General features: G+C 41.7%; 2 protein-coding genes across 3 annotated transcripts; both read right to left on the minus strand.

Annotated features, from left to right (window-relative positions):
• Positions 1–238: 238 nt before the first annotated feature.
• chordc1a (cysteine and histidine-rich domain (CHORD) containing 1a) lies at positions 239–6,551 on the minus strand. Of its 2 annotated transcripts, none has more exons than XM_035534211.1 (12): positions 6,502–6,551; positions 6,327–6,414; positions 5,328–5,377; positions 5,091–5,147; positions 4,763–4,923; positions 4,515–4,618; positions 4,339–4,397; positions 4,138–4,208; positions 2,437–2,539; positions 2,204–2,323; positions 1,290–1,352; positions 239–1,068 (listed from the first exon to the last, which is right to left on the minus strand). In XM_035534211.1, the coding sequence occupies exons 2-12, from the start codon at positions 6,388–6,390 to the stop codon at positions 910–912; spliced, it is 1,011 nt and encodes a 336-aa protein (XP_035390104.1). In that variant the 5' UTR covers positions 6,391–6,414; positions 6,502–6,551; the 3' UTR covers positions 239–909. The 2 variants fall into 2 exon arrangements, with proteins under 2 accessions (XP_035390104.1, XP_026867961.2); XM_027012160.2 differs by having other exon boundaries at positions 4,339–4,400.
• Positions 6,552–7,031: 480 nt separating this feature from the next.
• On the minus strand, positions 7,032–14,570 carry nlrc3l (NLR family, CARD domain containing 3-like). The gene is made up of 7 exons (XM_027012179.2): positions 14,509–14,570; positions 14,166–14,260; positions 13,471–13,599; positions 13,263–13,367; positions 11,958–12,156; positions 11,204–11,447; positions 7,032–10,309 (listed from the first exon to the last, which is right to left on the minus strand). Exons 2-7 carry the CDS (start codon positions 14,198–14,200, stop codon positions 8,733–8,735), a joined length of 2,289 nt encoding a protein of 762 aa, XP_026867980.2. The 5' UTR covers positions 14,201–14,260; positions 14,509–14,570; the 3' UTR covers positions 7,032–8,732.
• Positions 14,571–14,589: the final 19 nt, after the last annotated feature.

Below are 14,589 nucleotides of genomic sequence, written 5' to 3' on the forward strand. Positions count from 1 at the left end.
GTCTTGTAGAAAATAATTTAGGTCCTGGCAGAATTCCACCAGGCTGCAACGGTGGCTAGAGACGATTCTAAACACACAAAGGCCCACTTCCCAAAAACTTTACAGTGCTCGAGTGATCTTAAGTGAGAGAGAGTATGTGCAGTGGGATACTCACTCTAACAATTTTTGTGTTGTGATGTGTTTGGGGAAACCCAGCCCTGATCAACACATGGCTATGTGTGAGGGATCAGGCTCAGCAGAGGATTCACGGATTTATTTAAGGCAAAGAGCTTTTTGAGAATGTGTGTGAGCTTGCGTGAGCTGAGAGTAGGGGGCATCACAGGCAGTCAAGGCAAGCAAAAAAAAATAAATAAATACCACCACCCTTATTCATGTTACAACAAAATATAAATAAAGATGAAGGAAGCATAACAAAGAGGGGGAGTGTGCAGATATTTCCTGTAAAGTGACAATAGTTCAGGAGAAGAATGATCTAGAGCTCTACAAGTTCCACAGGAACAGAAAAAAACTAATTGTAAAGGATTAAGCCTACTTGGATAAAACCTTTACAAAGTAGCAGTCATAAGGCTTCACATGAAGGCTTTAAGATGTCGTCTTTTTCTTCTCCAAGTGGTTTTATTCAGCTGGTGTATGGAGAGTCAAAGCGAAAGAATGATTGAGAGCGAGCGAGCGAGAGAAGAGCAGCAGCACATATGAGAAAGATTAAGAGATAGCTGGAGAGAGACTCATAGCAGGTGAACTGTGCCTGCACAGATGTACTGATCTCTCGCCCTCTTCTATTTGGTGGGGCACTACCCTCTGCACATGGTGCCAGTCTGGTGCATCAGTGCGATTTAGGTCTGTAATAATATACAACTTGAAGGAATAAGATAACACTCTTATGGGTGGGGGGTTTTGTTGCTGTTGTGTTTACACAGACTCCTTCACTGCATCTTCATTCTCTTTGGTGCCCGAAGGAGGCAGTGGGGGCAGGTCTAGCCGAGCCCATGACATAGGTTCCGCCTTCTTCAAGATGATCTCGATTTTGGAAGCCATCATGTTAACAAAACTCTTGTTGGCATCGATCACCTTCCAGAAAACAGGCCATATACAAAATCACTCATTAAATAGATTTAGCACAGAAAGTGACACCATCTTACCTTTAACACAGAGCAACATTACATTCTTAAACATATGCATTAGACAGGTATTGTCTACGTTGATGTATTAAACTTACTACCCTAGATTGATATATTCAAATTCCAACTGTAAGTTAAAGTCTGGCTAAAGTTTTAGTTTAATAGACTCACCCCCCACAGACTGATCTTCTGCTCAAATTCCTTCTCTCTTTCAAATATCACACTGATACCCACCTGCCACAAGGAGAAAGGAGAGGGGGGGGGGGGGAAACACCTCATCAGAAAAACACACTATAGGAATAATTCCACATTTGGCAAAGAGACAATTTCTTAAATTATTTTTATTTTTTTTACAGATACAGAATTATATATGTGATTCCACATTTTGTAAATATAAGGCACCAAATGTTAACTAGGGTTCATTGTCAACATCACCTCCAGTTTGCAAGGGAGTACCATAATTGGACACTGGAGGACTGGAAAAACATTGCCTGGTCAGTCAAATCCAGGTTTGTGCTGCATAGGGTGGATGGACGGTGGCATATACGCCGCCAAACGCATGAGAACCACCTCTAGGATACAACTGTGGGCCAAATGGTGGTGGTGTGTAGTCTTCATGTCTGTCTAGGGGGTGTATTCCTGGCATGATCTTGGACCACTAATATCACTGCATGAGTGTCTGAATGCCAATGGGTACTTGAATCCTAGCAGTTCATGTGCACCTGTACATGTTGACATTCTTCCCTGATCATAATGGTACCCATCAACAGGATAACCCACCTCACCACACACAAGGGTGGTGCACGAGTGGTTTCAGGAGCATGACAGCGTCCTTGGTGTCCTTCCCTGGCCTACTAACTTGTTCAATCTCAATCCAGTAGAGCACATCTGGGAACACCTGGACTGCCAGGTTCACCATGCTGATGCACAACCACACAATCTGAGAAACCTCAGTGGTCTGCTGCAGTTGAAATGGGCAAGAATGTCTGCAGATACCTTCTGTAACCTAATATAGTCCGTGCCATGACATCTTGCTAGTGTCTTCTAAGCCAAGATTGGTTATTGCCACTATTACCTTCACTCACCATAGTGCTATTAGCCTGTACGAAACATAGCTCAGGGTTTGCGTTCTTAGCATAGATAGAGATGGTCACCTGACCTCCAGTCTGATGCCAGTCAAGCCGACATGGCACCACTTTCTTCCCCTATGGAAATCCAAACAAAACCCAAATAAATTAATACAGAAAACAAGAAAGATTAAATGGAATGTAAAATAAATACACTAATAAAAGGTTTGCGTGTGTGCACATTGTCTCACATCAGCATTCTTCCATAGATGAGTCCCCTTACTACAGCCCTCTTGGGACAGAAAAGTGTTAAAATCCGATGTCTTCCTACGACAGCAGCTCCAGTACTTCATCCTGCAAGACAAGAACACATGCATGCTAACCACTATTCTATAATAAAGAACTTGATTGCTAATGACATAATCACCTTAAAGCCACACCTCTACCAGTGGCATGCCCAATAATAAGAGATAATTGCTGAGTTAAAAATCCAATAATTTATTTTCGACAATAAATCAGTCAGCCAACACTCTCATTTAAAAATCTGCCATATCCACCTGACAAACTATAAGGTTATGTAATTAGTTTAGCAGCAAGATTTGTTTAATATTTATTTGATTTTGTGTTTGGTTGAAAATGTGAGAAAAAAAATATATAGCTAGCTAGCTAGCTGATTTTCACCTTCTTCTAGCTAAACTGTTCAGGATACTGATGATGGTAACCTTAGATAAACAGATACATTGTCAGATTGACCAGCCACTCTTATAAAGTTTAATCTACTACTCAAGTGAATCTTTTCATTTATTTTCATAAATATCTGCATTTTCATACATATCTGCATTTGTTCTTAAAATGCAGATGCAAAATTATTCTAAGGATCTGATCACAGCAGATAATTCACTTAATACTTAGAAGAAATTTCCATCAGTGAGTTCTGAGTTAGCTCTCTTTGAATACTTTCAATGTGAACATGCTCACAACCATCAGATCCACTCTGGGAAATGTAATGCAGCACAACACACATTTCAAAATGTTGTTCTGCATGTTTTATGCAATTACATATTTTCCACCAGAAAGGGTGCCAATTCCCCAAACTTATATAGTGCAGTTTTAAAGACCCATGCCAAGAGACAGATGACTAACCCCAGTCATGAGACCAGTGGTGTTCTGCCAGTTACATAAAAATGTAATGCGTTTGTAACTTGTGTTAGGGCAAGCACTACAAGGTTGTGCACTACTGATTATCTCAGCACTTCTTCTAAATCATGGCAGTACAGTAATATTCTCTCTCTTCAAGCTATATCGATGTATAGTTATTTTTCCAAACAAGAACACCTAAATTTGCATTTCCTATTGCAAAAGCTACTGGCACTGAGATTCTGCTCAAGCAAGTCACATTCCTCTTTATATACTCCTAATATAACAGTTGCATTTTTCCACCAGGCTCAATCCAAACAGTCCAAGTCATTTGATGTGTGACCAAACACTGTCAGAGAAAAGATCATCCAATCCACACTGGTTTTATACTGGGACATTTACCATCAGACTCAGGTAGTATTATTGCGGAGTGGTGTTTTGTTATGATTTGCTAATGCAATATGTAAATGAGTACAAAAAGCAACATCACTATATATCACACAAACAGGAAAATATGCTGGCAATCCACATTTATGAATGAGGAAATGTTAGCACAGCACTATTGCTGTTAACAACATGCTAAATCTGGCGGTAGGTTTTATGAATTTGGCCCAATGTAACAATATACTGACATTGGGGTGTACCAATACAGGGGACTGGCCTCATCAGGTGGTCGTACCTTTCCCTAGATGGCACCTAGTTATGCCATCAGATGCACATACACTATACAGCTCAATAGAGGGCTCCAAACTTTACTTGAGTGTATAAGAATGTGTGTGAGTGAGTATGTATGATGGTTTCTGCTCTCCCCTCACCCCTCATGGAAGATTGGAACTCCTACATGATACATGCATGTCTCCTCATCACTTTCTGGTCCACAGAAAGTCTATAACATACAACCAAATTAAGCATAAATCATCACTGTTACAAACACAAATGAATTGTGCAAGTTCACAACAACATTCTCAACCATTGTGGGAGCTCATAGTAAAAGGTGTTGCGGAAGCATAAAGTACCTTAGAACAGCCTCCATTTTTGCATGCTGTTCCAATTTTTACCTCAATATCCTCCTCTTCTTCTGCAAAACAACACTCATTTAAAAAGTATCCAGTTGTAACCACTTTAGTGTAACTTTAATGCCAGAAACAGCACTAATATCCCAAAATGTTCAAACTACCAATTTGATTTTTACCTTTCTTTGCATTCTGACTGGTCTCTGCCAGTTTGAGTTTCTCAAGTGCCTGTCGAAGGGAGAGAGAGACCTTCTTCTGTAGTTCCATAAGTGGCTCATCAGAACTGAAAAAACAAGCAAGGACAACATGAAACAGCAATTTAAGTGTTTTAGAAACAGTACGTAAAATAAAAAAGAACAACAGGGCATTATTCACTTTACAGACAGAAACATTTTTAGAAAAGACAGTGATGTTTATTTCAACTTACCTGGGTCTCTGGATAAATTCCAGTGGTTTAGGAGCTTGAATGACATATTCATCAAACCGGGGCTTCAGATCTTCCGGTTCTTTCTTCTCTCCAGAAGACTTCACCTCCAGCTTTACTGGCTCAGGAGGCTTCTCATTGTTATGACAACCCTTAGTGCAGCCCTGAAATAACCACACAACCATTTAACACTGCAGTTGACCCAGACTCTCATTTAGCTTTTAGAAAGAGACTGATGTTTAACGGGCGGATATTCAAAAACTAATACAAGATGAGTGCTATGGATGAGGGCTGGTACACTGCAAGCATCTCAGAGACAGGGTCTACTCACAGCAATGCTAAGGAAATCCGAGAAGTCAGTAGTGCGTCTCTTGCAACAGGACCAACCCTGTATCACCCAGGCACAAAAAAAAATTTTTTAAAAGGGGGGGGGGGGGTGGTTAAGAAGAGAGGATATGCAATCTCCACCCAAACAGTGCTTAACCGTGTTTTGTTTTGTTTTTTATAGCTATCTACAGTGCGAAAATATGCCATAGGCATTGGCAAGAGGCCTGGAAGGGGAGCTTACCTTCAAAGCGTCGTGAAACACTGGAACTCCAGGGTGGTAGGTACACCCATCTGCAGAAAGATAATTTCCATAAACTTAACCGATAGACATCAAAGTCCAACTAGCCCTGGTATACCCCCAAAGTCAGGAACGTTATAATCTACTAATAACCACGCGGCAAGTCGACAGATGTAGCACCAGCGCCACTACTGACGGGTATGTTATGGCGTTCTTGTCCTCTGCCAGCTCCAGAATCTGGTCAGCGCAGACACCGTATAGCGGTTTGGTCAGCCTGTACCTCTAACGCAGCGAACTAGCTAGCTGTCTAACCCACTTGGCAACATTAGCTACACCTTTATTACGGGAACAGCGGTGATATCAAATAACGTTAGGTTAGCTAGCTAAATACAGCTCTAGCCCACAGGGTAGATCTTGTTAAACGTGTGCTACTTTCTTTGTTGTTAACGCGCTTAGCGTTAAGTAACTAATATTTCCATCACTCATTTTTTCCACCTTACATTGGCTTGTTTGTAGCAGAATAGTAGTCCAATACGCTGTACACAATGGTACACCGGATGAATGAGAAATGAGGCAAGAAGCCATCTGACTTAGATTAGCTAGATAACAAGCATAGGTAGGATGTTATATGTACATATATAAGTTATAGATATTAAATTTAAGATATAGCTAGAGATCCCAGCTTGCTTATGCGCAAAGCAAAAAAGTGAAAGTGATCTCTACGTAACCTGAAGATAGCCATCTTACGTTGTAGTAAATTCTGTACCGGTATACAGGTAGCTAGCTAGCTATAAATCTTACATTAAACATATCTAGTTAGCAGTAGATATATATTTATTGCCTAGTGTTCTTGCCAACACTAACGATAGCCTACAGTCATTCAAAGTCTGCACTTTTACTTTGTAGCAGACAAGCCGGTCATTTAACTAACTAGCTACGCGAGCCAGCTGGTTAGGTTAGCTAACATTTGCTACCTTGTTGCTACCCAAAAGAGCAACTTACCCTCTGGGTTGTTGTCTGGGTCAAAACGTTGCCCACAACCTTTGTTATAACACAGAACAGACATAGCTGATGACGCCGGACATATAACCTACAAACAGAAACAAGTAATCAAACATCACACTTACTCTTGAGGTATCTTAAGATACACAAGACAGACGAGATTTACCACTCATACCTACACCGATCAACGGATTCTCACGTTGGGATGTCTCGCGGAAATTGTCGGGAGCATTCGCGAAATTTCGCGAACTTTTGTCTGACGTAGCTTCGTGAATATTCGAGAGTATTCGGCCGACACTGTGCAGCCCTAGTGCAGGCGTTGAACTCTGATTCGAAAGCTGGCTATTAACATTTTTAGATCTTTTATTACATAGTAAAGCAAAACGTTAAAAAAAACATTTTATTCAAATCTGAAGGTTTTAAACCTCAGACGATTATTCCTCTTCATTTGGCTGTTCATTACAAATAAAATGTAAAAAAAAACAACAACATTCATTTTCATAGTCACAGAATGAATGAAAATCAGTTGCCACAAACATTTACTTTTTCACTAGAAACTTCAGTAGATCTGCTGTGCTGCAGTACATATCCTAAAGATCAGATCTATTTTACATGCAACAATGTAATTTTCACCAAGGCAGATGTGCAATCCACAGGTGGGAGTCGTCTAATAGACTTCCACACAAACTTTAGCCACTTCACATCCATAATTCTGATTTATTTTATTTGTTTTATTAGATGTAAAAGCCTTAAAAGTCATTTACAGATTAGTGATTTGAGCATAAGTAGACTCATTTTTGTGAAAATATTGTCATGTCTTCTGTACATAGAAAATGGGCATCACAGAAACACAAGCCAAATGCTTCCAATGCCAAATGTATATCAGCACTGTTTGGGCATTTTAGGCTTTAAGGTACCAAACAAAAGACCATACAGAAGATAAATTTCACATGCCCTTTCTGGCCATACACTACGGTGATGCAGCTTCACACACACTGTGAAGCAATCTGACCAATGGTTGTGTGTATGTCATGATTGACCAACTGTAGCGCTACAAGAAGGCAGGACCTAAAGGAATGGTTGAAGCAATGCAAAAATAACCACACAGTGTATGGTGACTGTAGAAAGGAAATGTCAGCAGGAAAGGAGAGCCAAATCCTGGCCATACATTTTTTTAAGTCCCCAAAACGGCATGTCTTGGGGAAAAAGAGGATGTATGATCAACCTTTTTTAACTAACTGTGATTTACACTCAATAGTGTGCATGAGAGGTAATTTTCTCCATTTTCACACCATTAAACAGTGTGACCATTTGGTAACACCTGTAAACAACTGTCTCTCTCACACACACACACACACCCAAAACTTGCCTACATCTACTGAAGCATGTCGGATCCTGCTTTATGCATTTGTGTATGCAGTAACAATGAAACAGATGTCGCTCTTATTTTTTGGTACATTTATAATCCCCATTGTCCTAGTCATTGACTATACATAGGAAAACAAAGGAACAATGAGTAATTTTTCCAGTGATGATTCTTCACATGATGAAACATACCTTTTCACACTAAGAACCCTAATACTGACACTTATTCTCCTGGACATTTCAGATATTCTGTACTGAATTTATTTTAAACATGAACACCTCCAGCATTAACCCAGATTGGTCAGATACATGGATGTTTGTTTGTTTGAGCGGTAACTAAAACAAATTCCTCTCAGTGAACCACTGGCTCATATGGCAATACAGTACTGATACCCTGAAATTGGTTAATTTTGGGACTAAAATACATTTCAGAAATCCATCTGAGGACTAATCTCATGTGAATTGCACTTTATAGAAAAAAATAAAAAGTAAAATTAATCACTTTCATAAATATGATTTGCTCATTTTTGTTGGTACAAAAATGACTCATCCCTCTTTCAAAAATGTTTAAATACTAAAAGGCACAAAATGTGTGAAAGAAATGAGATAGATATGAAATTCCTCTCCTTCAAACCCACATGCACAGTAAGACAGAAGTAATAGTAGGATACTTTGACCTTGATTTTACACCCATACCAAAGCTAAACCCTCCTTCTGCATCCTGACTCTATGGGAATTAACTTGATCCATGGCCACATCTTTATTTTTATCTAATTGGTCAGTGTGCATTTGTAATTAGACATTGTTTCATTATACTTTAATTTCCGCAGATGCTACATGCAGAAAGGTTTGCTTATACTCAGCAGCAGGATTCACAATTTAGAGTTTAGAATTCACAACTGGAAACTAAGCAACTCATAAGGATTAGCACATATATTCTTCTGTCTCTCAGTCACATGCTCACATTAATACATTTAACATATTCGAAGCACAGACCCAACGCATCAGTGCTGTTTCGCTGGGCTCTCCCTTCTCTCGCCCTCATCTGCGCTTCTTCCCTTCTTCAAGCTCAATGAGGCAAAGCTGCAGGTTCCTGCACCTGTCGGGTGAGGCATTCTCTTTTATCTTCTTTTTCACGTACTTCAGCACCTCCTCCATGCCCTTGGGCTCGGGATGGTAATGGGGCAGCAGGTAGCCCTGCAGGTGTTCCTCTGTCCCGGGCGTGGTGAAGCCAAACAAGAAGCGCAGGTAGAGGTCCAGGTGTCCATTAGGGCTGGCCAGGGCGCGGTCGATGGCCTGCCGGTAGAGGTCGACGACAGGGCGGTCTTTCAAAAGCTTGGCCATCTTGCTCTTGATGTGCTGCTCGAACACGCTCTTGCCCTTGGTGCGGAACCTCACGTACGTGTACACCGCCGCCATGAACTCCTGCACGCTGTAGTGCACGAAGCTGAAGGCCCGCCCACGCGGGTACCCTGCCTCACGCATCACCTCCGTGGAAATCCCGCCGCGATTGCTCACATCCTCCAGGTCCAGGGCGGAGACCTCTTCCTCGTAAAAGACGTCCCTCTCCTCCTGTACCATGCGCAGGGCCAGCTCGCCCATTTTCAGCAGAAAGTTTGTGTCGCAGTCTTTCCAGCGTGACGCCTCCAGCCCCGTGCCCACGTAGCGCTCGATCTTGCGGTTCGTCTGCACGATCATGTACTGGGCGTAGAAGGCAGTGAGTGCCGGAGGGTGCTCGCTGTAATCCTCTTCATGGAAGCGCCGCTCGAAGACAAACGACACAATCCAGCAGAGGAGTGGCAGCTGGCAGATGTTGTAGAGGGCCGGCGAGCGCTTGATGTGGGCCAGAACGCGGTGCCCCAGCGCCGGATCCTTCATCCTCTTGGTGAAGTACTCGTCCTTCTGCGCGTCCCCGAAGCCCTTGAGGTCCACGTACCTGCTGACATACTCGGGGGGGACCTTGCGGGAAGCAGCCCGGTGCCCGGTGATCCAGATCCGTGCATGAGGCAGGAGAGAGCCCTTGATCAGGCTAGTCAGGAGGGCGTCCACGGTTGCTGGTGTCTTGATGTCCGTGATAGTGGAATTGTTTCTGAAGTTGAGAGGTTCATTGCAAAGCTCCACAGCATCAATGACGAACAGGCTGAGACAATCCTCGCACTCCAGGAAGTCGGCATGCTTTGCCTCTGGGTAAAAGCTATTGAGCATCTCCAGGAAGGTTTGCTTCCCGTCCCTGACCAGATGGAGTTCACGGCCTGGAAGTGAAAATAAAAACTGAAAGTCCTGATTGGTCTGCTCCTTCGTCCAGTCCATGATGAACTTCTGTGCGGCCACCGTGAGCCCGATAGCCGGCACCCCCGTCATCATGACCGTCCGGACCCGTTCTTCCCGCTCTAGTGGCCGGAAAATGTCACTGGCTCGTATAGGGGTCCCCTGGTTGCAGATGAAATTAGGCCTGTGAACGTCATGCTCCGTGTTGATGCCTTGGTCACCGCCAATAAATATGGGTGGCTCTACATAGACGTCACTCACAAAGCGCTGCTGTCCCGGTCGACATGTGCCCTCATACAGGTAATAATAACGCCTCAAATGGCACAACCTCAACTCATACTGCACCAGAACTGGAGCAAAGGGAGGGAGGAAGAGAGAGAGAGAGAATATCAATTAACTGCATGGCCTACTTTTTGTTTATTGACAACATCTAGCATGTTATTACTGAATAAAGGAAACAAGGATCGCTTGAACAGGAAATATTAATATTTGAGTACACTAGCTAAAAAAAGTGGCAGGAGCAAAATCAACCATGTCAGAAAGCTGTAGGGCCATGGCCCAATGTAAATTATGCCTCTGTCCGTCACCCACTATGGAAATTAATCTTTCTGTGATGGCTCAGACAGTCTGAAGGACATTTCATAGTCAACCTGTATGAAATGTGTCCAAGAAAAAAGCCAAACTATCTCTCCTTAAATTTGTGCTACATGGGTACCCTCAATGCTGAGCAGCACTGAGTCCACAAAAGGTGTACAAATATAAAAGTGTTGAAAAATAATAGATTGTAATTTACATAATGAAAGGTGTACAGACTTTTGTTGCATTGGAGTTCCTAATGTGCAGCCAGTATTTTTAATATAACAGAAAATACCCTACTGTTCAATATACAAGTAGTGCAATTACTGATAAATGTCAAAAGATTCAAAATTGTAAGTGATATTGCACAGGGGTGTATTCACGTGTGTTATCTACTGTATACAGCAGGACAACACACACATCTATACTTGCAATCTTAGTTTAATACATTGCTCAACCCACTGCTTAACACATCTAGAGATCTGCAGGAATTAATGCATTCAGTGACACACTGGAATGTCGCATAGCTGCCAGTTGCACTGATGATGCAATAATGTATTCGTGTCACGCATTTTTATGCGTATTGTCACCTGTATGTAACAATGAGAAACTTTCCATTACCAATGATCTATAATACAGAACTAGACTGCTGATGATGTCCACGCTACCTCTCCTGCAGGCATGCTCGAGTTTGTCAGCGACGTCCTGCTTGCGGATTTCCTGCAGGATACGCACAGCCATGCGAACGGCTTCGCCCTTACTGCGCCGCTCCAGCATGCGGTCCACCACGTCCAGCACGTCGCTGTCTTTCAGCAGAGAGGGCTCAAAAAGCTTCTTATACTGACTACATAGACCACGCTTAAACCAGAACAGCTCCTGATGGTTTAGCATGGAGAGGCACTCCTGCATGGCCTGCAACACACACACAGTGTATGAATCTAAATGACAAATGTTAATATGTCTACACCTAAAGATAAAACTGACAGATTAACAGTTGAAAAATAGACTGAAAAAAGCTGTGGTTCAATTTTAAAGTGGATGTTCCAGCACACCACTTTACAACTAATGAAGGGCTTGTTAACCATCTTAATCTGGTGTGCTGGATGCACATAATGTATTCCAAATGCGCAGTGCAAAGGAACTCCAGCAGCAGCATAAGACTGGAAAAAGCTGTTAAGCTTATTCCCCCAATGCAGAGCCACTCACTGCACAATGAACTAAATAGAGTCTCATATTAGAAGTGATCCTACCCATTATTCTGTATTTTTATGCCAGATAACTAAGTTACCAACTAGCCTGTACACTCAGAGCAGGCTATTAAACAACTAGCAAAACAGTATTAAACTATCCTGCTTTCTTGTACAACACAGAAAGCTAACTGGCACACGCATCTTCTCTACACAAACTCTTCGCACCCCTTACCTTAAATACATATGGCAGGCTGAGGCTTGGGTGTACAATCCCTGATTGCAGGCCAACACCCTCTGGTGGAGGAAGGGGAGGCTGTTCTGGTTCAGGGGGGGCCTGCTCTGCTATCATCCTTTGCTGCATCTTTCTCCATTTCTCTTTCCACATTTCAATGTCTGGAACTTCCTCCATGCCTGCTGGCTTCTGCTCCAGCCTAAAAAAAAAATGCCACACACACACACAAAGCTTCTATTCAGAAAACCCTCGTATGTCCTCTATAAAAATATTTATTTTTTATTTGTTATATATTACTGTCGCAAAAAAAGTGTCCAAAGCAAAATTTTTAAAAAAGTACTGTACATCTATTTCTTTCAAACTTTTTGCAGGATGCCTGTATTTTTGTAATTGTTTTTTAATGTGACCATGTGGCAATAATGCATGTAATTGTGCCAATCAATCAATGCTTTAATTTACTAAGTGTTTAATTTGAAAGGGGACAACAGTATAGAGACACCCTAGCCCCAGGCATGCTGCAGTCACTGGAGTTCAGCCAGTTGAGGGTCTAAAGTGCACCACCATACATTTTAGTTCTACAAGCAACTTCTAGAATAATCTCACTACCACAAAATTAAGTTGCCTTCACATTTTATTTTATCCATCAAGGTAAAACTGCATCCCTTTAATTAATTTATAAGTAGCAAATTGACCAGTAAAAACTGACTAACTTGTACAATTTTTGAGAGGATCCATTATTGCATACTAAAGGGTGGTGTTTGGGAACCCAACCTTGTCGTTCACAAGTGCTAACTAGAAAAGGGCAAGAACCAATGATGTAATCCAATACAACCAGACGCAGCTAGCCCATCTTTCTTTTTCTCTTTGAACAGCCTTTTGTGTCAGTGGAAGCACTAGTTTGTCCAGTACACTGTGAGGAATCATTTCCGCAGTTTAAATGCCCCATGTTGAACATAAATGAGCAATTTATAACCATTTATGGAACCAACCAGAATTATTTGGTGACGTTAAGCTCTAGTTTTAACAAATGTGTTTTTCCTCATTTCCTACACTTATTAAGAGCATGTTGAGAGTCATTGTGTTAGCAGTGCAACTCTGATGAAGCTATATTGGCTAGCAGAAAGTTTTGAAAAGCAAATAATCACTCAAGTAAAAGTACATCATATAAATAAACAATACCCTAAAGCCTCCAACTGTATATGCATGCACAAAAGCTAGGATATCTGCATTTCTGTACCTATTTATCTTGAGTTTGTTAAGGTAAGTTCAGACGCTGTGTGTGTGAGAGATTTTGCATGTAGCTACCCGACATGATTAAGGAATGTTCCCTCTTTATGGATGCTGGACTGTTGTCCTTGAGTGATCGAAGTAATGCCAGTCTCTGGTGAGTCTGGGCGGTGCAGCCTGATCCTGTGATGCATATACAGACACACTAATGAACCATTCACACAACTATGATGCATTTGCGCATGTAAGTATCGTGAGTGCTTATTGGCTTTGTATGCGTGTGTACCCTGTAGTAACTGCGGGCATATGCAGGATGACTTCACTGGCAGGTACGGCCGATTCTTCCATATCGTCATCATCTTCGTGGTCATCACTCCGCATTGAGCCGTAGCTACTGGGCGGCCGCTGCATTATTCTGAATAAACCGCAATACATGAATGCCGCTACAGTTACTTCATTAAAGGCTATTTCTCAAAGCTATCGTAATGCATCAAAATCGCTTGATTTTCATAGGTCAAGCACGACTCTGTTACATGAATAAGCATCACCTCCAAGAGTTCAGTTAAGAGGATTTATATTTCTGCCAATTTAAGAGCAAACTAAACAACAAACGCCATTCCATTCGTCTTACGAGTTTTAATATCCTTTAATTATAAGTTAAAACATTATCATCATTAACGTAGACAAGGTTTTGGCTCCTGTTAAATTCATCGAGGTGCAAACGAGTCCACGAAGCCTCAGAGTTTCGATAAAAGACCACACACAAGCCTCTAATGTAGCTAGCTAGTGTTAGTATAGCAAAAATAAAAGCTCTTGTGCAAACCGAAAATCGACGTGTAGGCTACCTAACCCCATGTAAGACAAATAATTACCTAGTTGGCTAAACAAACGGTTTACGACAGTTAGTTGACTAGTTAACCATCTAAGTAGCTAAAATGACAGTATACAAATGTAATCTTAAAATACTGGTAACCTACTTACCTTTCCACCTCTAAGTCACTATCGTTCCCTGCCATGCCGATGTTGAAGCTGTTGAATATCCCTCACAATGCAGAAAAACAGATGATCATATTTCTCTTTAAAAGAGAGAGCATGCGGGTTACAACTGTCATCACGAATTTCAAGTTGAACAACTTTTAGCTACTTAACCTAGCAAGAAATAGTTAGCAAGATATAGCTCATTTGGCCTAGTTCAGCGTCAGATTATTTACAACTCAGCAAAATAGCTGTAGTAGCATAGTTAGTTAGCCAATTTCGAACCCTAACGATTAATTTCGCTTCCAAGTCAAAGATCATTTGCCATTTTTGAAAAGGCAAAACTCACCAGTTAGGTCGACAATGACCGATTACTACCCACTCAAGCGCCGCCTTAACTTTAGCTGTCGCAGTTTCATTGCGTCAGAGT

This window comes from Electrophorus electricus, chromosome 15, assembly GCF_013358815.1.
Source record: "Electrophorus electricus isolate fEleEle1 chromosome 15, fEleEle1.pri, whole genome shotgun sequence".
NCBI classification, from domain to species: Eukaryota; Metazoa; Chordata; class Actinopteri; order Gymnotiformes; family Gymnotidae; genus Electrophorus; species Electrophorus electricus.

Coding starts and splice junctions, on each gene's coding strand:
- nlrc3l (XM_027012179.2), bottom strand. CDS start 14,200: ATGGCAGGGAACGATAGTGACTTAGAGGTGGAAAG. Junction 13,600..14,165: donor AGTGACTTAGAGGTGGAAAG/GTAAGTAGGTTA, acceptor CGGTTTATTCAG/AATAATGCAGCGGCCGCCCA. Junction 12,157..13,262: donor ACATTCCTTAATCATGTCGG/GTAGCTACATGC, acceptor TTTTTTTTTTAG/GCTGGAGCAGAAGCCAGCAG.
- chordc1a (XM_027012160.2), bottom strand. CDS start 6,390: ATGTCTGTTCTGTGTTATAACAAAGGTTGTGGGCAACGTTTTGACCCA. Junction 4,924..5,090: donor CGGATTTCCTTAGCATTGCT/GTGAGTAGACCC, acceptor TGGTTATTTCAG/GGCTGCACTAAGGGTTGTCA. Junction 4,209..4,338: donor AAAATGGAGGCTGTTCTAAG/GTACTTTATGCT, acceptor TGTATGTTATAG/ACTTTCTGTGGACCAGAAAG.